This window comes from Hyperolius riggenbachi, chromosome 8 (assembly GCF_040937935.1).
Source record: "Hyperolius riggenbachi isolate aHypRig1 chromosome 8, aHypRig1.pri, whole genome shotgun sequence".
NCBI lineage: Eukaryota > Metazoa > Chordata > Amphibia > Anura > Hyperoliidae > Hyperolius > Hyperolius riggenbachi.
In genome coordinates, this window is record NC_090653.1 from 149,782,695 (window position 1) to 149,807,276 (window position 24,582).

The window sequence follows — 24,582 nt, forward strand, 5'->3', positions numbered from 1 at the left end:
CATATACTGTTAGATTTCCTGTGTTAACTAGCTAAACTTTAGATAAGCTATATACACAAGTTACTTGTTATACTGTAGTTAGTTTTTCATCTTGGATCCGCTTTAACTTAGGTCACATGAGGCCTTACATGTCTGTAGGTAGCTTTGTGTGATTATGAAATTTTGCATTAAGATGTCTGTAAATAAGTCAAGCAACAAACTTAATATAAAATAGTCTTTACTCTTTTAGACCATATAAAATTACAAATTATTTTTTTTTTTTTTACAAGAAAAATGTGAGATTTTCCACACACCAATCAAAAAGTATAGCAAAAATATATATCCCTCCATGACCCCACAAATCTTTATTTAATAGATACCAATAATAATATTACAGAGTCATACACTTCGTATACAGATCACTGGCTATAGAAGTTATTTGAAGCATATGTTTTTTGCTGATTTATGAACGAGTACAAAAGTCAAGTCATGAACAAGTCCCAGTGAATGGGAGAGAAACACTAGAAGGATGTAAAACATGTAAGTGTATAACTTTTAGGCTAGGTGCACAATGGGATGTCGCGTTGTGATGTTAATGTCGCAACACACCAAAAAAAGTCACAACACACATTAAACCTAAAACCAAAATACAATTCTGTACTGGAATGTTTTTTTTTTTTAAACAAAAAACAAAAAACGTGTGTACGTGTGTGTGTGGTGTGTGGGTGTGTGTGTGTTTTAGGTGACAAAGAGGCTTAAAGTACATTCAAATACTTATGTTTCTAAGTCTTTTCTTGTTATATTCAAGCCTCTCATAACATTTTCTCCTGACATGTAGAAGCCATCTCCCGGCTCACTCCATGTTATGTTATCTCACTTTTATGTCGTGGACTGGATGAAAAACAACTGGTATAACCAATCACAGAAAGCAAGAGTTCCTTCAGAAGATGTCTGCTCTAGATCACCTTTACTTCCTCAAATTAGGCTTTCATTCATTGGATCTCCCATGACCCCTACACAATGAGTAGGATTCCCCCCTTTTTGGCTACACTGTAGAATGTAACAGAAAAGCAGAAAACACAATAATACACATTCATTTTTTAAAAAAATGTGCCAATTCGCCCCACTGCAACATAAAAATATTCTCCTTCACTGTGTGGCCTCTCTTCTCAAACTTAATAAGCTGAGAGGACACCATGAAATGCCAGGCAGAATGTTAAAATCTGTGTGCAAGTGTTTCTTCATTCAGACAAAGTGCTGGTGAGCATAGGACAGCTATTGGCATGAGTAGGAAGGCAGTGCCAAGCATTTGGGATCCATCAGTGTCTGTGCCCACAAGCATTCATCTTCTCAGATCAACACAGTACACAGTTTGTGCTGAAGAGGTCTACCTAGCTGCAAAACAAAGGCAAAGCTGGGAAAAAGTCAGTGTAATACTGGGAATAGACAATAGAGGGTTTTTTTTTGGGGGGGGGGGGGGGGGGCAGATTTACTTTACAATCGATTTTCCAATTGTTTTTCTGATCAATTTCCATTCACTGAGAAAATTGTTCAGAAAAATGATCGAAATCAGATCAGACCTGTCGGAAATGATCTATTGAGCCATCTATCTGCCAAAACCAACTCATGGTGTATTCCCAGCATTAGTTAGAAGAAGAGTTATCAATTTCTGTTCACACAATCTTGCACATAGTATGGCAACAAGGACATTTTACTAGTAAACATTGGAAAAACATAAATGGGGTTCTTTCCAGAGACGCCCTAAAAACCACATTAGTTAGACTGTCGAAGTTCAGAACTGTTCCAAACATTCCACTTACCATGAGAAATGATCTATACTGGGGGAAAAATGGAAAGGTTGCTGAAGCAATAGAAGGGCACAGAAATCCTTAGTAAACATTACAATTCATTATTTTAGTATGAGATCCTGGTCTTTTGTAAGAGGACTTTGGATTAGGTTTCCTACACTGCTCACTGCTTCAAAGGAGGTATTCAATCTAGGATCCTCATAGTGGTTTTAGGTCTGTTATCTGGAAGTGGTTATTAGCTGGCAACAGTCATTTGCAGTCAGCACAGTAAACTTGGGTTAAACCAAGAATTGTTCTGCTAGCTTATGCAGTTTCGTATTATGCCAATTATCCATTGCCAGGTATTAAGCAGCTGATTTGTTGAAATAAAATCTAGACTAGCAATAACCAAGAGATATTTTATAACATGTGAAAGCAGATAATAACAGCTTTGAAGCAAGAGGTATGTGGTTCCTCCTTGTACAGCATAGTACCACAAGTTGTATAGCATACAGCAAGCTGTATCTCGGTTACATCGACTCTGTAGTGGTTTACTGAAAATGGTAGCAACATTGCAAACTACACAGCAGTGCCACCTTTCTAGCACTGCTTGCTGTCAGTAACCAGGCTCTCATGAGTAGTGTTGGTGTATGAATTGGGCATAGAGTATTCCGACCACCAGAATACTCTGGAACACCACAATTCAGCACTGAACAAGCCTCCAGGGTCATGAATATGATGCTTCTTCCTTCTAAAGCCATAAGGAGGAAGTATCAGAGTGGCATGGAGTGCAAGTAAAAGAACTCCCTCTGACGCTGTCCACTTGTTCAGTACTAAAATGGTGCTAAAGTTAAAGAGTATTCCAGTGTTCAGAATTCAGGACATCTAGCTGCAGCTTAACCACAAATTGGGATTACAGCAGTTAGCACTGGCAAATTCTGCAGCAATGTACAGTGTATCTAACCATATACCCAACCATTCCTCATAATAGCCCCCAATCGAATCTCTATTGTAGTTAATGTTAATGTTCCTACCACAGTCGTAGGGGAAATTGAGGGCGAATGTGGGAGGAAACTGAAGTCCCTGGAAGAGACTCTGGGCACTGTGGAGAATATACAAACTCCATGCAGATAGTATCCTGGCAGATACTTGAACCTGGGACTCTACTGCTGCAACGCAAGACTGCTAGCCACTACACCATCATACAGCAATCCACTACAGAGTGTATCCATTTTAATTGCAAGACCCTCTAACATGTTTCTGCTTAAAGAGACACTGAAGCAAAAAAAAAAAAAAGATATAATTATGATATAATGATTTGTAGGTGTAGTTCAGCTAAGAAATAAAATAAAACATTAGGAACAGAGACAAGTCATATTAGACAGAAGTCTAATATTGTTTCCAGTACAGGAAGAGTTAAGAAACTCCAGTTATCTATGCAAAAGAGCCATTGAGCTCCACGACTGAAAGTCGCAGAGAGCTCTGTCTTCTGAAGCTTGTTATCTCAACTGTCAGTCATTGTAATTTATTTTTCTCTGTGGAGAAGGGGTTCAAAAGTTCACTGCTGCTTTGCAAAATCATTTAGAATGCTGAGTAGTGTGTAAACTGCAAATATTAGAGAATGATGCAATGTTCTTAAAAACACTATTTAACAAAATAAAAAAATATGAGAATATTTTCTTTGCTACTAATGTTCTAGTAATTTACCGTACTACACAACCAATTCATATAATTTTTTTTCCGCTTCGGTGTCTCTTTAAAGAGGTAAGAAATGTATAGTCTCGGATGTACACCTAAACTAAGTGTGTAAATAGGCCTTGACTGGAAAGTAATATAATGCTACTCACAAAAACACATTTTTTGCTTTGCTACATAAGAATACAATATCCATTTCCTATAGTAGCTCTGCGAGCAGAAAAAGTGCGTTGTGATTTTTCACTTCCTGTTGCATCAGATTGTTGCTCATAGGCATTGTGTTAAATCATAAAAGAAATCATCTTTGTCCACAAAAACTAGGTTAGTTTAGGGCACATTAAATGGTTCTGAAATATACGTAACTTTTAGGCTTCTTGCACACAGGGACGTTACAGGCGCACGTTAGTGCAGCCTGTAACACTCCCCCAACGCACAGCAATGTAACACAAGTGGGCTGTTCACACTGCCCACGTTGCGTTACATTGTAACGCAGCAAAGTGCTGCATGCTGTGCGTTCTACGCGGCTAAGCCGCGTTAGACTGTTTGCACATGCTCAGTCATGTTGGGGAAAAGGGGAGAGCGGCTGGGCGGGACCACGTGATGCCGCATGCGTCCAAAAGTACGCATCACGGACGCCAGAGTGAGCTGCACAACGCGGCTCACTCAGACGTCCACACCAGAGAGCACCAGGCGTTGCGTTAGGGGCACGTTATGTGCCCTATAACGTCCCCTAAACGCAACGTCCTGGTGTGTAACTAGCCTTAAAGTAAAACTGGAAATATCCTTCAGGACACTAATTTCCTAAATGTTTCTATACATAGTGCTTGTGGTGTGAAGGTTTCCCATAGACAGGCAGGCATTTGCAGAAAATACAAAATTGGACTTCACTCCTGATCCCTTCATACACTATTGTATATATTTAATAGATGTTAAATGCAATAAAAACATAAAATCTATATTAATGGAACCCCATTAACACCTTTAAGGGCCTGTTTCTCAATGAATGATTAGTTTATTGAACACACAGTGATGGGACCAGCACACTATGAACAGTGGGCTTCAACTATGCAGCCCTTCTGTCCATAAAGGATAAAAACCATGGGTTAATTACCACTTTAAGTGCGGTTAGCAGAAAGTGACAGAAACGACCTTTGTTCTATTCTAAATCCTTTTCTTTGTACCCACCAAGTCTTTTTTTAAAAGTCAGGCCTACGCTGAATAAATGCCACAATATGTCTGGCTTGCAGAACTGCCCCACCCCTCCTTGCAGATCACAAACAGATGTCTATAAGGGGTAGATGAGGTGCTCTACCTGGTCAGTGAACGTGGGGCAAGACAGAACTCCAAGTCAGAAGTCAGAGTAGGCAAGAGATTTACGCACTGAGCACACAAGACAAGATCTGGAAGGCAGTTTCAACAGTAGCTGCATGCTTTATCTGCTGCTAAGCAGTACTGCTGGTGTGCAAACCATGAGAATCTGACACAGTAATCACTCCTGAATTCCTACAAGTCATGGATTGCTGAAAGCCAATATAATCCAGTGTCTCCTAGCAATAGGGATAGCTAAATGAGATGCAAATTTGATTTGATGTAAGATTATGCATATTCTGTAGGAAAACTCATGCAGCTTGAAAAGGGACCAAACCCCACAAAAAGTACCATTTGATTGGTCCATTTTCAAGCTGCCTACATTTGCAAACAGAATTTGCATAATCCTCGAGCATGAAATTGGCAGCATCTCATTGACCACCCCTACTGAGCAATCGTGCTATCGAGAGGTGACCATTGATACTGGACCTCTGGCAAGCTGTGCAAGTAGTAAACAGCTCTGTGTTCCAATCTTACAAAGCAATCAGTCTAGCAGCAGTATAAAAAGATGGTCAATGATAATTTCTACATGCATCCACATTTCATGTACATTTTATGCAGCTTGAACTTGGAGCTATCAGAATTGACAGGAAGATATGATTGGTTCAATTTCAAGCTGCAAAGCTAAATGATTTGCAACTCATTAACCATTCCTGTAAGTAAGATCAGCTGCCTTCTAAGTGTTCGGCCCCTCCTCGAACTCACAGTAACCCCAGGCACTGGGGTTTTGTTTTCCAAAGTTACCTCACACATCCATTCCTTATACACTTTCATACTGACTCTGCAACAATAAAAATAAAAGTGTTACTAATAAAACTTGAGTAAACTCACCTGAGAAAAATAAAGGTTAGTCCATAATAAGAAGATCTTCCAAAATGAGTGTTCTAAAAACAGGCAGAAGTTAAAACATTAATGTCGTTAGGTCACTAACTGTGCAATCACTTGAAGATTAGTTCTTAAAAGAACTGTCCACTCCACTATTGCTATATGACCTGAACTAGATCCCCAAGTGCACTGAGGAAGGACGGTATACACCAGTACCTCCAGAAACATGTGAGCGATTGGCTGAAAGTTTGGTGACTTCACAACCAATCAATACCAATTGGGGGAGAAGGGGGGGGGGGGGGGCGGATTACTATAGAAACTATTCTACATTGCATATGCAGAGCAAGGTCATGTGACCTTAGTGAGCGCATATCCACCCTTATGTTAGTCTCTTTCGACATAGCCACTAGCTAGGGTGTAAAGGTTCAAGCGGATCCTGCAGACATCAACGGAGGATTTCTGCAGTGAAGTGGTCCATTATATTTGGTAGAAAGCCAGCCAAGGTTACAGTCTTGCTAATAACAGCAGAGTGGACAGCGCAATAACACTTTACTACACCTTGGGATCTGTTCCAATTGATACATCAATAGTGGAATGGACAGTGCTGTTGAGGACTGATCTTCAAGTGATTACACAGGCAGTGACCTACTACTGACATTTTAAAGGGGCACTATGGTGAAAATTTGTAAAATTAAAAATATGTGCAAACAAACAAATAAGAAGTCCGTTTTTTTCCCAGAGTAAAATGAGGCATAAATTACTTTTCTCCGATGTTGCTGTCACTTACAGTAGGCAGTAGAAATATGATAGAAGTGACAGGTTTTGGACCAGTCCATCTCTTCATAGGGGATTCTCAGCAAGGCTTTTATTCTTTATAAAGATATTCCCTAAAAAGGATTTAAACGATGCTTGCTAGCACCTGTGGTTACTGTGAATCTGTGTTCTAGCTACATAGCAGCATCCATTTATTGATCCAAACTGTTTTATATACATGTAAGGCATTAGTACTCTGTCTAAACAGCCAGTTTACGCACTGCTTTCAATAACTAAAATATTCCACATTAACAAGAAAACTTGACCCTTTCAATAATAAACAGACTCTTAAATGGAGGGTTTGGCACATCCATGCTTACTTTAGAGTTAACAGAATTGTAAATACTGGGATAATCTACTATAGTAATAGGAAATCTACACAAATTATAGTTAGATTTCAGTGTGATCAAGTTCTGAGGAAAATACCAGGTACTGAACCGAACAGCAGCACTACAGCCTAGTTTATCAATGAGGATACCAAATTAGGTTGTTCAACGGAATCAGTGAGATGCTAGCATTCGTTTTCAATGGAATAATATGATTGGTTGCTATGAGCAGGCCCTCCACACTTCTTCAGCTCAGGTCATAATTGTGATTTATAATAGAATTGAGTATACCCATTCATCATACAAGTGACAGATTTTATCTTCCAGGCCATTTACGCTCTCCCATAGGGAGGACGCCAGTAGAACTGTACAAAGGCTACTTACTGTTGAAAAAGAAAAAAAAAAAAATCAACCCATCTCTTAAAGGTTTAGAAAAATAGAATTTGAGTGCAAAAGTCAGTACCATGTAAAATTGGTTGCAGTTTGTTTTACAAGACATTTGCAGTCCTGACATGTTTTCAAGATAAGACTGATTCTCCAAAGACTGTACATAAAACAAGACCGAAAATTACACATGTACACAGATCAAGTTTAACTTCAAGCCAATAGTTTCTGGTCAAGTTCACACTGTTAGAAGTTGATACTGGTGACACTTTAGAAACTGAAAAGTTTTCTTGGTATTACAGTGTAACGTTGATGGATAAAGTTCTCATCCTCAATCATTATCAGAGTCTGGTGGGGGTAAAAATACCAGCGCATCATCAAAGCTGTGTCCATAAGCTCTTAATCTGTAAACACCATACATCAGGACTTGCATGCTGTTAGGAGATAGTCCACTGAATGTGATTGCCATGTCTGAGCAACAACCCTCAACTACTTTTTGAGGGTCATTTGCCATTGCTTCCTGGATTAGAGTACCCACCGATTTTGTGTTGAAGACATTTTTACCTTCAGAATCTTCAGCATTTTCCGCTAGCACACCCTTGTGTTTGAGGCACATTGCTAACTGTTTATCCTCAGAGACCTTCCATATAAGGCCACCCGATTCTGGACATTTATCTGGCTTATCCAGCAAACTAATAAATCGGTTTACACTCTCAAGGCTTAGCACTATACCACCAGCAATGTTCACATAATCCAAGTCTCCCTCCTTCACAGTTTGACCAGTGTAAAATGGTTCTGTTGGGTCTTTTTTCAATAGGAAATACTTCAGATTCTCAATTATAGCAAAGGTAGAGGCTTGACTAATGAAAAACCAGTTATACTCATCTTTATGTTTATCATACGCCATTTTTATAGCTTTTCTCATCATAACCCACATGTCATTGCTGTCAAGGACTATGGAGTCAAACACCTTGACATGTTCTGAGCTGTAGAAATCAGCCTGGTCACAATGCTTGCTCCAGGTGCTCTTCACAGCAGCCCAGAGACCCAAGTCTTTTGGTCTAACAAGGACAATACAGTACACCCTCATGCTCCGACTCAGCTCCATCCTTTCTGTCCCTGTCAGTTTCAGAACTTCTTCTTTGTTAGGAGCTTGGATGTGATGGTGCTCATGTGGGGCGACAGGCTCGTGACTCAGTTTAATGTGCCCCAGGAGGGTAACCACTATGCAGAAGGCACCACCAGTCAACAGTCCCCGCATAAACGAGCTTCCTTCTGAAATCATCTTGCCTACAACAAAATGAAAATACATCATGGATTATCTGATCAATACAAACACATCAGTACAGGTGTCAAAAGCACTTTTTAAACTAGATGTACATTTTTATGTTTTTAATTTCATATTTAATAGCTTATGAAAAGGAAAAATTGACACATGTGCGTGCAAGCTAGTTATTTTTCTAAAATCCGCAGAGTAATAAAATTAATGAAAAATAGTTTCCTACAACATAAATGGTTGTACATGTAGTCACTCTTTCTCCACCCTGAAGAACCTGTAAAACCAGAAATTAATTACAAGAACGTCAAAAATACCTTTTTAGACGCGTAGGAAACTGGTGAAATGATGATGCCCTAATGCTTTAGGGCTTTTGTATACATGAGCATTAAAAAAACATTTTAGAGCAGTGGGAAGGTCCATATGAGCAACTGATAGCTATACAAGTACTAACTAATACTAATAATAATAAAAAGTCTGGCCTGTGTGAAAAACCCAGAGAGCATGGCAAACCATGTTCATACAGTGACGTTAACCGTATTCTAGGCATTTTATTTTTGCTCACGTATTTCAAGTTGTCTATACTTTGAATGGTTTTGGTGAGCATTTTTAGGGCCCATTCACACTTGCTAAACGCTTTTGCTAGCGTTTTGCTCAGGCAATTTTTTGTGTTGAATGAAAAAAAAAAAATATATATCGCCATTCACACTTGCCGATTTTTTAGTGATCGCGTTTAGCGCTTCTATAGCACTGAAATGCTATCTCCGGGAAATCGCCTGAAAATGGTGCAGGCTACACGGTTGCGTTTGGCGAATTGCGTTAATTACCGGCGATTGACGCAAATCACCCAGTGAGAATGGGCCCATAAGGTATTATGGCACCAGCGCTTTAAAAAAAGTTTGAGCTTTTCCCCGAAATCGCTGGCAAGATGCTCTAGTGTGAATGGGCCCTTATTAGACATATTGGGCCTGATCCAATTCACTTTTTCTCCAAGTTTCCTTCAGGGTGATATTTTCACGTCTTAGCATTAAAATGCCTTTTAAAACAACCCTAGCAAGCAAGAAAATACTCAGAATAATTTTGACAGTACTTTTAGGTACATTTTCAATTGCAAAGTGATGAAAAGTCATTTTAAACAGATGATGAAAAATTATCTCATAGGAGACACAGTGAATTGGATCAGGCCCTTTGAAGCATGTGTGATGATAATGCTTCCATTTGCACCTATTAACCTTTCCACTGCTTCACAACACTGGCATTTTTAAATATTGTACCCATATACATGGTAAGGTTCATCCAGTATGTCTGACTGTGATCCTGTATTCTGAACCCCAAATTTCACTCCTGAAACACTGACACCCTTCCACAAAATGTGAAAAAAACACTTATGGATAGAATTTCTTATATTACCCCATAGTAAGTATTTGGGTACACTTTGAGATAATAACTGCTCTGGTATTTCTGATAACCCAATCAACCCTTAGTAGAATAGGATTTATTGCTAGCTAAAAAGTGTGGTTACCCAAACAGTTCAGCCAATGAATTTTCAAATGGTATCCCATGTATTAAGTTTGTGCAAAACACTTGGGATCCTTAAAGGACAACTGTAATGAGAGGGATATGGAGGCTGCCATATTTAGTTCCTTTTAAGCAATACCAGTTGCCTGGCTATCCTGCTGATCCTCTGCCTCTAATACTTTTAGCCATAGACCCTGGACAAGCATGCAGCAGATCAGGCGTTTCTGACATTGTCAGATCTGACAAGATTAGCTGCATTCTCATTTCTGGTGTTATTCAGACACTACTGCAGCCAAATAGATCAGCAGGACTGCCGGGCAACTGGTATAGTTTAAAAGGAAATAAATACGGCAGCCTCCATATTCTTCTCACTAGAATTGTCCTTTAAACAAAGTAAGTTGGCCTTTTCCCTGTACAGATTCCAAAGCAGATCGTGTTCTATAGTACTTTCCATATCCCTATCTGGAGGTGCACAGGACCTCAAGTCGGAAAGAATCTTCAAGTATTGATGAAAACTGCTTATAAAGGCACCCCCCCCCCCCCCTCATTCAACCCAATGTCTCCTACCCATCTAGCAGACTGATGACCCTCCATACAGGCAAACACTCAGCACTACCGAGAGTCTTAAAATCTGGTATTTCCATGACCCCTCCAGGCAGATTGTCACATTCCAACTCACAAAAGCAAAAGGATTGGTTATCCCGGAAGCAACAATTGTTGGTCAAGCCTCTGCCCATAGACTTGCACTGAAGAGCGGATTGTAGGATGGCTACAGTCCTTCCCACAAACTCCACACCCTTATCTCCAGAAACCAGTGTTAGTTACCTGGTAACATCCTTTTTAGTAACCTCCAGGACAGGTCCACCATGAGACGACCTAGGCTCCTCCCAGGAACAGGAAACGTACCAATTGAGCACTCTATAAATTTTCAACTGACCCCTCTAACCTCAGTCAACCACAAGAACTGTTTTCCATCAAAGAGGGTCATAATATCATCATACTACATATCTATACACATCTAAATCAATCTGTAAACATATATATGTATATATTTTTTCCCGTTATCCGGGTGGGTTACGGACCTGTCCTGGAGGTTACTAAAAAGGATGTTACCAGGTAACTAACACTGGTTTTTCCAGTAACCTCCAGGACAGGTCCACCATGAGAAGATGAGCAAGAAGATCTTACCAATTCTAGGGTGGGCCGACTGCCTGCAGAACTTTTTCTCCAAAGGATTGCTGTCTTGCAGTCATCAAATTCACCCTGTAATGTCTCGAGAAGGTGCCCATACTTGACCACGTAGCGGCTCTACAAATTTCTTCTGGCGTAGCACCCGCTCTGTAGGCCCATGATGTGGCAGCTGCCCTAGTTGAATGAGCCTTTACTGTACCTAGCAGTGTGGACCCTGCTAATCTATATGCCTCTTCTATACATAGTTTTATCCATTTAGCTATAGTTCTTTTAGACATCTTTCTTCCTTTTGTAGCGCCTGTGCTATTGATGAATAGGGCTCTTGATTCTCTGAAGTCTGCTACTCTATCTAAGTAAGCTATAAGAGACCTTTTGACATCTAAAGATGGTTCTTCTTTGAATGATGGTAGTACAATTTCCTGCGATCTATGGAATCTAGTAGCTACCTTAGGAAGAAATTCTTCACATGTTTTTAATATCACCTTGTCGTTAAACACTAGACAAAAGGGTTCATCACAGCATAATGCTTCCAGCTCGCTCACTCTTCTGGCTGAAGTAATAGCTACTAAAAAGATAACCTTCATTGTTAATTGTCTTAACGGAATCTCCGTAATAGGTTCAAACTGATCTCCCTTTAGAACTCTTAATACCAGGGATAAATCCCAGGGAGGAACTCTTCTATTTATAATGGGTTTCTTTCTTTCTATAGATCTAAAGAACTGAATGATAAGGGGATCGTTTGCTAATTTTCTGTCCATATAAGTGGATATTGCTGTCACCTGTACCTTTAATGTACTGAGAGCTATGTTCTTTTCTACTCCGTCCTGCAGAAACTCTAACACTGTGGGTATCAGTTCGCCAGAGAATCCTGTCTGCTCCTTCCACATGTTAAAAGTCTTCCAATATTTCAAATATATTTTTCTAGTTATCTTCTTTCTACAATCCAGAAGTGTACTGATCACTCTTTCGGAAACACCTCTCTTCCTTAGAGGAGACCTCTCAGAAGCCAGGCAGACAGGTTTAGATTTGGTATGCAATTTACACTTCCCTTCTGCACTTGTGCTAGCACTGTTCCGTGAGGGAGTCTCACGGGTCCTTCCAGCCTCATCTTTAGAAGGATCGGATACCAGCTTCTCCCTGGCCAGTCTGGAGCTATCAGGATTAATGTTGCTCTGGACTGTCTTAACTTCTGCAAAACTCGAGGTATCAATTGTATTGGTGGAAACGCGTATGCCTTCTCGAAGGTCCAAGTCTGGCTGAGCGCATCGACTGCCTCCGCCCCTTCTCCTGGATTTAAGGAATAAAACCTCTTACACTTCGTGTTCCCTCTGTTCACGAAGATATCTAATTGGGGCCGACCCCATCTCTTGACCAATGTTCTGAAGACCCTCCTGGATATCTCCATCTCTGAATTCGAGAGTCTGTGTCGACTTAGAAAATCTGCCATATTGTTCAATGAACCCTTCAGGTGGACTGCAGACAGGGATAGGAAGTTTTCCTCTGCCATTGTTAGGATCTCTATTGCTAGGTCTAGAAGTTTCTTTGACCTTGTACCCCCCTGGCGGTTTATGTATGCTACTGTTGTCGTGTTGTCCGTTCTGATCTGTACAGGCTGTCCTCTCAAAAGCTGTACTGTTCGTATCAATGTCTCTTTTACTGCTCTTAGTTCTCTGTAATTTGATGATTGGTGTCTTATTACTCTTGTCCAGAGACCCTGGAACATCTTTCCGTTTAGATGAGCCCCCCATCCTAGAAGACTTGCATCTGTGGTAACGTAACTTTGTGCTGGAATTGTCCATAATCTTCCTTCGGTTAGGATTTTCTCTGACATCCACCATTCTAATGATCTTAGTACTGTCTCTGGACATGTTACCTCTCTTTCCAGATCGTCCTGTCTCTTGCTCCAGATTTCCATCAACCAACTTTGAAGTTGTCTTGTGTGTAATAACGCCCACTGGATTGCCGGAGATGTGGACGTCAGAAAACCCAGTATTCGCATGACCTCCCTTATCGTCAGTCTTGGATTTGTCATACAATCCTGTATTATCCTCCTTAACTTTATTATCTTCTCTTCTGTTAAGTACAGTCTTTCTTTTCCTGAGTCTATGACTGTCCCTAAAAACTGTATCCTTGATGTTGGTTTCAGTACTGATTTCTCCCAATTGATCAACCATCCGAGAGCTTGAAGTTGATCCAGTACCTTTCCCGTGTCCTCTCTTGCTTGTTGATGAGAGTCTGCCACTATTAGTAAGTCGTCTAGATAGGGAATTATTAGTATTCCCTTTTCGTGAAGATTCTTTACCACTTCCCCTATTACTTTGGTGAATATGCGGGGTGCCGATGAAATGCCGAAAGGCAGGACCTTGAATTGGAGATGCTGGATTGATTTGTTTTGTCTTACCGCAAATCTGAGAAATCTCTGTGATGATTCTCCTATCGGAATATGCCAATAGGCGTCTCTTAGATCTATATTTGTCATGAAACAGTTGGGGGTTAGCAAGTTTCTCACAGAGAAGATCGATTCCATCCTGAATCTTTGATAAGTCACAAACGGGTTTAAAGGTTTTAGGTTTAGAATTAACCTGAATTTCCCCGACGGTTTCTTTACAAGAAATATCGTAGAGTAAAATCCCTTGCGATGTTGATCGCAAGGAACTGGAACCACCACCTCCTCCTCTACCATATCCTTTATGATGCCTTGTAAGGCCTGACGTCTTTGTTTGTCCCTTGGCAGAGGAGTGGAAACAAACCTGTTTCTTGGAGGTGATTGAAACTGAATCTTGTACCCTTGATTTACCAGACTGAGGATGAAATCGTTTCTGCTTATTTTCGTCCATTGTGAATAAAATTTTGTTAGACGACCCCCAACCTTTTCTTTGGCGTCACTTCTTTTCTTGAGCATCTGGGTTCCGAAAGGAAGAATTCCTTTTCGTTACCTCTCTATTGAAGGCCCAGGGCTTTCTCCTCTGCTGAGGTTTATCCCTGATCTCCTGCCTATTCCTTCTAAAGAACCTCTTATTCTGTATAAATTTCTTTTTCTTTGGGAATCCCTTCTTTCTATCTCCTGTTCTCTCCAGTATTTCGTCCAGTTGGGCCCCAAATAACAGGTCTCCATCAAAGGGTATGTTACACACCCTTGTCTTTGAGGCCTGACTGCCTTCCCAATTCTTGATCCATAAATTACATCTTGCGGAATTAATTAAGGCAGAAGTTCTAGCATTCACCCTTATGTTCTCGGCTGCCGCGTCCGTTATATAATCTGTAGCTTTTGATACTACCTCCAAAGATTCTAGTATTTCTTCTTTAGATGCTCCTCTCTCTACCTTGTCTTCAACGTCTTTCACCCATAAGGCCAATACCCTGGACACACATGTCGTAGCGGCTGCAGGTCTAAAATTTGCTCCCGCTGAAGTCCATGCCTTCTTAAGGGCAAACTCCACCTTTTTATCCTGTGGGTCCTTAAGATATCCTAGATCCTCAAAGGCTAATTCGTTATCTTTATTGACTTGAGAGAAAGCTGCATCAAGTCTAGGACATCGGTCCCAAACCTTGGCGTCCGTCTCGGTAAATGGAAATCTCTTCATAAATCCCTTGGACATAAATAATTTCCTATCTGGGAATTTCCACTGACTCAGAATAGTGTTCTTTGTTGATCTATGTACTGGAAATGTGAGTGGCTCATCTGGTTCCATTCCCTGGTACAGTCTATCATGTAACGATATCTCTTCCGATTTTTTTGGTTCAATTTTTAAAGTTTTATTGATTGCTAATATCAGCTGATCAGTCTCATCTGCCGGGAATCTGAATCTAGATATTTTCTTTATGTCTGATATACTTTCCATACTTTTGGTTGAAGATATATCAGAACCATTATCATCCTCATCTTCCCTCTCCTCTACCTCTTCATCCTCAGAGGAGGAAATGATAGGTCTCTTAGATGAGGTTCTACTTTTAGTTCTACACTTTGCTGGTTGTTCAGCCACTGCGTCCCCAGTATCAGGTACGGAAGCTGCTAGAACAGCCGTACTAGTGCTAGCATTAGATCTGTCTGTAGGTGGGACCATAGCCGAAGAAAACACCTCCTTCAAAGACTTAATAGTATCTGACATTTCCTGCTTAACAGCTGTCATAATCTCATCTTTTAGGCCCCCCGATTGCTCCTGAATTATTTTAACAAGACAGGGTTGGCAAAACTGTTTACTGTATGTATTGGCAAGTTTTGTGTCACAGAGCGGGCAACGCCTCCTAGGCCTTGATGGGTCAGCAGATTCTGTGCCCTATAATGAAACACACAAAAAAACCGAATGTCAATCCCTTGCCTCTAATTGCCGCTTATAAGGACACCCAGGTGTATGATTTCAGAGCGTGATTTTTATAATGCCTCCAACACCAGAACAGAAAAAGGTACAAGTATAACAATAGCAGTACATAAAACCTTTACTGAGGCTCCCTGAGAAATTTCAGAAAGAACAGGGTTTATCAAATACATAAACTGAGGTATGTGATAGCAACTAAGTAACACTAAATGTCACACAACATGCCCATATACACAACCTCTATGTATTCAAACCTCAGACAGACGTAATATATATATACATATGGATATACTCTGTTACAAATAGAGACCTCAGATCAGACGCTAAGCAGTATAATATGCCTTGCCTTAATTTCTATTATCAGATAAGACCTCAGCATAGACGCGGCATAGGGCTCCTCGGCTCATACCATAAAGGTCACCAAGCCTTCCGCCCATCTTACCTTTCCTGGCTCCTGCTTAGCGTCCATCCTGCTCTGCTCGCACAACGAAATGCCGAGCTCTGCAGGCATCCGGCGTCTCTTCACTCGCGCCTTCCGGAAATGACGTCATGTATTGGCGGAAGTACGCACTCCGATCGCCGCCATTGAGGGCAACTCCACTGCCAGTCCCTCCGGACGCCCAGGTTTGCCCCACGTCACTTCCGGCGCGCCACAGCCTCCGCCACGAGTGAATCATGGACGCCGCTCGCGTCCTCGGAACCACCACCACCCGGGCAGCCATAACGCGTAGAAGAAGGTAAACCAGCACGCCTCAGACAGCTCTCCTCTCCGGGCCGGTCCACCATGCATCGCCAACCAAAGGTCCCCAGCACACCTGGCTAGACGGACCGGCGAGCGACCTAGAGTACTCTTTCCTGGAACAGGAAACGTCAACTGAGGTTAGAGGGGTCAGTTGAAAATTTATAGAGTGCTCAATTGGTACGTTTCCTGTTCCTGGGAGGAGCCTAGGTCGTCTCATGGTGGACCTGTCCTGGAGGTTACTGGAAAAAAACAGGTAAATGGCTTTAAAAGCCATGTCATTCTCTCACAGTGGGAGGGTTACTGGCAATATGCATGATACTCCCCTTCTCAGAAAGCACAGCGGGAGGATGCCCACTGTGATGACATAGAGGCCAGTCCCAGGAAACATCACAACCTACACTGGATGCACCCCATGGAGATAGACAAGACAATAAGGAGCTTTGAATGGAAGGGAGGGTGGAGAGCACACCCAGCAAATTATCCTGACCATTGTGGGTTAAACATAGCATATAGCTGTTGGATGGATATGGGTGTATGTATAGTGAGCTTTCCTTATGCTCACTGCAACCCCCCCCCCCCCTCCCCCGTTCTCCCTTCTGCCCGCTTGTTTACCTGCAATTATGTTGTCCCTGTCTATGCGTGCAGGTATGGTAGGAAGGAACGCGTAATAATCCCGACTGGGTCGACCAAGAGACAGGGACAACATGACTATTGCAGGTAAATGAGTGGGCAGGACAGGGAGTGGTGAGCATCACTCCCCCCCCCCCCCCCCCATTTCTCATCTCTGTTTGGGCTCTGCTAGCCTTTAAAATTAGTAGGTAGCCAAAAACAAAACCAATACTTACCTAAGGAGAGCGAAGGCTCTGGGAGCCTTCCCGTTCCTCTCACAGTTCCCACTTTCCAGGGCTGGCTTCTCCATTTCAATCTCCTGCTGCAGGGGGCTTCGGGAGTCCGGGAGGCTGAGTGCACAGGAGAACATGCAAGCGCAGGCACAGTGTAGAGCCACCCATCTTCGGGAGCACTTAGGCGGCCCTGTATTTTTGCTGTGAACTTGTACTTGATATATGCACTATATTTCTGTACTGTTCTTTATCATGCACTTTAATAAACCTTTTGGTCAATGAACAAAAAAAAAATCTTCACATATCACCAAATCATCATCAATCACAGCAGTATCAGTAAAGGACCCAGATAACAGGGATAGCTGCCACAAGCCTCGAAATTAAGGCATACTACATTAAAAAAAACAGTACTCTGCAATGCCAGATCTATAAACACCACAACAGCCGTTATTCAAGAACTAATAGAGGTTTCAGATCTAGCTTTAATTACGGAGACATGGTTGGACCAGAACTCAGGATCCACTCTAGAAGCTGCTATGCCAGCCAACTACTCAGTGTTACACTGTGAGAGGCAAGACTGCAAGGGAGGAGGAATGTCTCTGAGCTTCAAATCCCCCACCCATTCTTTTGAATGTATGGCAGCCTAACTGTCAGCTGAGAAAATAAACATACTGCTTGTCTACCTCCCCCCTGGTGATGGCTCAGCCTTTCTCAAGGCCATTCTCAAGGAAATTGCAGAACTTGTATACTGAAACACCCTAGGTGGATCATTCTGGGAGACTAACGCATGGGTGGATACACTCTCCTCCCAATTAGGAAGAGAACTACTTATTTCTATGAAAGAACTGGGCTTATATCAAACCATCAACCTCCCTACCTACAAAAAAAGGCCACACTGGACCACATATTCCATTCAGAACTTTTAATATCCAGTGTGGAAATTGATACAGTAGTTTGGTCAGACCACCACACCACTCAGTTCTCCTTTACAGCACCAGCTATAAAACACCAAGTGAACTAACAAAATATTGGTCCTTGAAAGGTTTATCACCCCAACACTTTCAGAACACCCTCAATCTTTATGGACTGACAGATCACAACTTATGCCTTGAACCCATTGTCCTTAAAAACAACAACTATGTCTTAGCTGATTTTGACTTCATAGCTCCCTTAAGAATGAAACATTCTGCCCCATTACATCACTCTTGCTGGTTTGACAACTCTATAAATGAACTAAAGAAAGGGGTGCAGACTGGAACAACAGTGGCACTGAAGACAAACATTCCCTAATTGCTCACCTGAAACAATATCAAACACTGATCAACAAAAAAAAAAGTCCAAATTCCAGTCTCAGGAGATTGCAAACGCAGCCAACAGACCTGCCCAGCTTTTCTGCACAGTTGACAGTCTGCAATTTATCTTGACGGAAATCCAGCATCAGACCTTCACAGGACCGGTGTGAGAAATTTGCCAACTTCTTCTAAAAAAAGTCTCCTCCATACAATCTGCCATTCAATTCACAGCACCGCAAAGCTGTGCAGAGCCATATAATGGATGCAAAATGGCCTACCATCACGGTCTGATTTCAAGGTAATTACTGAATCTTGGATATCCTCTTAAACCTTCACCAGACTACCTGCGATCTGTACCCTGGCCCAACTAAGTTCATGTGGAAGTGCCCTGAGCTTTTTAGACCAGTATTCCACAAAATAGTCAACTGTTCCTTACAAGAAGGGAGGGTTCCCACCTGTCTGAAAGAAGCAATCATCAGGCCGCTACTCAAGAAACCATCCTTAGACCCAGATGCTCTAAACAGCTACAGACCTGCCTCCAACCTCCCTTTTCTGGGTAAAGTTATTGAAAAAGCTGTCTCCAACTTGAAGCCACACTCTCCAGAAACAGCATCCTTGACCTTCTTCAATCTGGCTTCAGAAAACATCACAACTGTGAAACAGCCCTCACTAAGATCTGCAACAATCTGCTCATGGCAAGAGACCAGATTGCCAATGTTCCATCCTGGTTTTGCTTGACATCTCAGCAGATTTTGACAGTCGATCATGGAATCTTGCTCAACAGGATACAAGAGTACTGTGGCATAGATGGCTTAGTTATTATTATTATTATTTAGTATTTATATAGCGCCGACATATTACGCAGCGCTGTACAGTATATATATCTTGTCACTAACTGTCCCTCAAAGGAGCTCACAATCTAATCCCTACCATTGCCATATGTCTATATTATGTAGTGTAAGTACTATAGTCTAGGGCCAATCTCTTAGGGGGAGCCAATTAACCTATCCGTATGTTTTTGGAATGTGGGAGGAAACTGGAGCGCCCGGAGGAAACCCACACAGACACAGAGAGAACATACAAACTCTTTGCAGATAGTGCCCTGGCATGGATTCGAACCAGGGACCCAGCGCTGCAAGGCGAGAGAGCTAACCACTACGCCACCGTGCTGCCCAGTTCTACAGTGGTTCAACTCCTTCATGGCTGGCAGGACACAAAGGATAGCCTTGGGGCCCTCCCTCTCCAACCCAGTACCACTAAAATATGGTGTACCCCAGGGCGTGAAATTATCTTCTTTGCCGTTCACCATATACATGCTGCCACTTGAAAACAAAATCATACAAAAACTCCACATATCATTGCTGTGCTGATGACACCCAGCTACTTTTATAATTGAAACCTGGCCTCACAGACCCTACCCCACAATTAAATGCATGCTTAGCTGAGTTTCAGGAATGGATGAATAATAGCTGGCTATAACTAAATGCTGACAAAACTGAGGTTCTTGTTATTGGAGGTCAGCGCTCCACAGCAAATCAGCTCCAGTCCCAGTCAGCACCACTAAGGATAGGAACAACTCAGACTTTGCACAGCCAGGGTGTACGGACTGATGGGGAATTAAGCTTCAGAAAGGAAATCTCAGCTGCTGTGAAACATTCCTTCTTTTACCTAATAAACATTGCAAGGATCAAACACCTCATACCTCCATGGGGAAAAACAAAACAAAAACAAAAAAAACACGCAGTTTTCTGCTTTCTTTTCTGTATGCATTTGTAATTACAATGTATTGCAATGCAGGCGGCGAAAAATCATGAATAAAGGTGGAAAATAGCAGCTAAGAAACAAACACGTACACAGAACAGAAACCCAGGAAAACACGTCGTCAAGTATGATCCCTGCCCAAGTTAAAAAATTTAGGTCTGACTGAAAGAAATGTTTGGGGGTTGACTTATCTGACCTAAATTTCTGATTTGTAGCAAGGATGTTGGTCATTGGGGTGGGCTGTCTTATTCCCATACCCCCCCCCCCCGGCCATGCTTCTATGCAGAGCTACAGCAGTGGAATACATAGCTTAGTCCACCAATGGGACCTGCATCTCCTCTTTAGTGCAGTGCATGCATTAACAGTCCTCTGTTGGCTTCAGGTGGGGTCAACGGAGGAACGCTAATGTATGCTGTCTAAACAGCACACTGAAGAGAGGATAAAGGTCCCGGCATCTGGCAGTGGAACAGGTATGCACATTCAGCTGCAGAAGCTCTGCATATAGGAACAGGGGAAGAGAGAGAAGTGGGTTCCCTTGGGGGAAGCGAGAGATTCCTCCCCCAGCCACCAGAGTGGGCACTCTGCACATGGTGAAAGATAGTTCCTAGTAGGCAAGGGGCTCAAGAGAGAAAGAGGGGTGGTGAATACTGTAGGTTTGCTGATTACTGGCCACACTGATTGGGAGTGGGTGTGTGAGGCTGCTGGCTGCACTGATTAGATTACATCTCAAGATGGAAAAGATACTGGACATACAGATCACCAAGGCTGGGAGGGTGGAATGGGGGGGGGGGGGTGATAGATACTGGCCACACTGATTACAGAAGGAGTGGATGGGAGGTGGTTATAAGACAGTCCACACCGATTACTGGGCGGGGAGAACAACTGCTGCACTTGGGGAACTGTAGGGTTAATGTCTACACTTGGGGACCAGGAGGGGATAATAGCTGCACATGGGGACCTGAAGGGGTTATTGACTGCACTAGGGGGCCAGGATGGGTTCGTTATCAGGGGAAGATTGCCTTAGGTACAGGACTGTGAAGTCGGTACAAAAATCATCCAACTCCCAGGTTACTAAGCCACGGACTTCAACTCTGACTCCAGGTACCCAAAAATTGCTCCGACTCCTTGACTCCGACTCCATAGGCCTGCTTAGGTATATGGGTTAGAAAATGAACTTTAGGTAAAAGTATGTAGGTTTATAAAGGTAGAGTATTACTTTACGATGAAAAGTTATGGCTGGGCATTAGAAACATAAAAGGGCTAAAACTAGGTGTTAAAAACAAAAAATACAAAAAACAAAAAAGCAAAAGTGTTTCATGTTAAGAAAAAAACATTTCTGAAGTGAGAGGGATGTGGAATCTTCCATATTTATTTCCTTTTAAACAATGCAAATTGCCTGGCTGTCTTTCTGATCCTCTGCCTCTAATACTTTTAGCCATAGACCCTGAATAGAGGTCTCTGACTGAAGTCTGATTGGAATTACTGCATGCTTATTTTAGGGCCTGTTTCCACTTGTGCGGTGCGAATTAGTCGCGGAAAACGCAAAACGAATTTGCACACCTACGCGAATTTTACCGCAAATTCGCAGGAGTTTTCGCATAGGTTAGTAAGTATGCGAATTTAACCAGGTCAGTGCCTGTGTGCTTTTACATTGATTTTATGCAAAAACACCAGTGAATTTGTGGTAAAATTTGCATGTGAATTTCCTATTAAATACATTGTATGCGATTCGCATAGCGGTATGCGAATTCTGCGGGGTCTACCGTGCAGATTATTTCTGCACAGAAAAACGCTCAGAAATCCTGACAAGTGGAAACAGGCCCATCCACTTGTATTATCTATGCAAATCTGCATGCAGGAAACGCATGCAGATTCGCTCTAATAGAAACAGGCCCTTAGGTGTGTTATCCAGACACTACTGCAACCAAAGGGGACACCAGGTAACTGGTATTATTTAAAAGGAAATATGTCAGTCTCTGCATACCTCTCACTTCAGGTCTACTTTAACCACTTCAGCCCTCAGTTGCTTTCACTTTATGCATCCGAGCAATGTTCACCTCCCATTCATTAGCCTATAACTTTATCACTACTTATCACAATGAACTGATCTACATCTTGTTTTTTCCACCACCAATTAGGCTTTCTTTGGGTGGTACATCGTGCTAAGCGCTACCTTACTGTAAATGCATTTTAACAGGAAAATAAGAAAAAACGGGAAAAAAAATCATTTCACAGTTTTCGGCGATTATAGTTTTAAAATAATACATGCCTCCATAATTAAAACCCACGTATTGTATTCGCCCATTTGTCCCGGTTATTACACCGTTTAAATTATGTCCCTATCACTATGTATGGCGACAATATTTTATTTGGGAATAAGTGCATTTTTTCTGTTTTGCATCCATCACAAGCTTATAATAAATAAAAAAAAAAATAGAAATATTTCATCTTTACATAGATATTTAAAAAAAGTTTAGACCCTTAGGTAAATAAATACTTGTGTTTTTTTTTTTAATTGTATTTTTTTTTTTATTAAACATTTTATTTGGATATTTTTGGGAAGGTGTGATGTAAATAGTATTTTTTTTAATGTAAATATGTTTATTTTATTCTTTAATGTAGATGTAGTTTTACTTTTTGGTCACAAGATGGCAACCTTAGGTTTGTTTACATGACATCACTCTAAGCGTAACATGTACGCCTAGAGGGACGTAGGAGGTAGAAAAAGCAAGTCTTCCGAGAGAAGCTGTCGCTTTTTATGCGGGGGGAGAGGAATCAATGATTGGGCACCATGGCCCGATTCATTGATTCCTGGGCTAACAATCCGCGGCCGGGAGCACGCATGCACGCGCGCAATTGGCCGTAGGAGCGCACATGCCCTCCTGGCCGTAGCTCTACATCCAGGAAGAGAAAGTGGGTAAAGTGGACCCAAACTCTAGAAAAGCTCACAATTAAGTCTTTATTCACTACATAATTGCTCAATAAATTCACAGGTTTGTTCTGTCCCTGTTTAGGGACACAGAGTGCCTAATTAGTCTTGTTATGTTAGCACATGTGAAGCCATCTCCTTTGCGAGAGTTATGCTGGGAATACACGGTTCATTTCTGCCGTGCGTTTCTGATCTCGATTGTTTTTGCCGCTCGATTTCAGCCCTCGATTCTCATCTTCACTCACAAAATTGAAAAATCACACACACACACACACACACACACACACACACACACACACACACACACACACACACACACACACACACACACAACCAGCCTTTGTATTGCAGCTATGTTTGTACCAGTAATTCATTGTAAGGAGTTTTTACAATCGGATAGGCAGATCAAATATCAAACATACGGTTCAGCCATGCTTTTTAAACAGAAGCTGAAACGCTATTATCGTGCAAGAAAAGCAAGGCTACAAACTGCCGTTCTAATTTAAGTGTTTTGTATATAGCACAAAGGTGAGACACCCACTAGACTATCAAATTCATGTCATCAATGGCTGCACCCTTAATGCTACAGTCTTGTCTCTCTAGTTAACAGAAATCCATGGTTAGTCATACGTTAGGCCTCTACATTTGGACTAACAGGACACAAAATTATGTGCATTGCACAGCTGTACTTTTTTCTACTGACATACAGCTTTAATACATACTACAGAAGGATAATTCAGGATAAACAGGCATACATGGAAAACCTGCAATTTACTTCTAGAATATCAGATGTCTGTCTAGAGCAGGCATGGGCAAACTTGGCCCTCCAGCTGTTAAGGAACTACAAGTCCCACAATGCATTGCAGGAGTCTTAGAGCCACAGTCATGACTCATAAAGGCAAATGCATTGTGGGACTTGTAGTTCCTTAACAGCTGGAGGGCCAAGTTTGCCCATACCTGGTCTAGAGTGACCAGTCAATTATTCCACTCTCTTAGGGCCCTTTTCCACAGGCAGCTGAACTGTGCGTTCAGCAAACAGTTACCAGGCAGCAGCAAGCAGTTGTGAGTTTGACAGTCTTTTCACTGCCGATCAACTGCTCATGTAAAGGGGCCCTTATACACAGCATGCTGTCCAGACGCTTGGTCGAAGCCTTGGAGAATGCTAGAGGGTTCTTGATCACGGTGACCAGTCGGGCCATCTCTGCCAAGAATCTAGCTTGAGTACAGACTTCCCAATGTGTCACCGAGATCCAGCGTGCCAGATCGTCTCAGCCATGTGCAATACTCTTACAGCACTTGCTGGAAGATGCTCCATTGTCCTCCCTCCCCTCCATAGCAACACATCGTGTTGAGAGGCTATAGTCAAATCCCAATCCCTTTTGAACAGCTTGCCAGTACCCACCTGTAGAATCCTTCCTCTACCCATATTCAAGACTGCCACAAAATACAGCAATCCCCACAAGGCCAAAGTTAGCCACAAACATCACACTGCACTTAAATTAGACATTATAGAGAGACATATTCCAAGTTGATGGATT

At 41.9% G+C, this 24,582-nt stretch overlaps 1 protein-coding gene across 2 annotated transcripts in view; it reads right to left on the reverse strand.

Moving 5' to 3' along the window:
- Positions 1-713: 713 nt before the first annotated feature.
- Positions 714-24,582, reverse strand: part of C1GALT1C1 (C1GALT1 specific chaperone 1) — a 62,338-nt gene continuing 38,469 nt past the window's right edge. The window contains exons 1-2 of one of the 2 annotated variants that reach the window (XM_068247529.1): positions 11,160-11,229; positions 714-8,467 (exon numbers count right to left, since the gene is read on the reverse strand). In XM_068247529.1, the coding sequence (XP_068103630.1) occupies positions 7,509-8,462 (954 nt within the window). In that variant the 5' untranslated portion in view covers positions 8,463-8,467; positions 11,160-11,229 and the 3' untranslated portion in view covers positions 714-7,508. Of the gene's footprint in view, positions 8,468-11,159; positions 11,230-24,582 lie in introns of those variants that run through there. The other variant, XM_068247528.1, reaches the window with a different exon arrangement.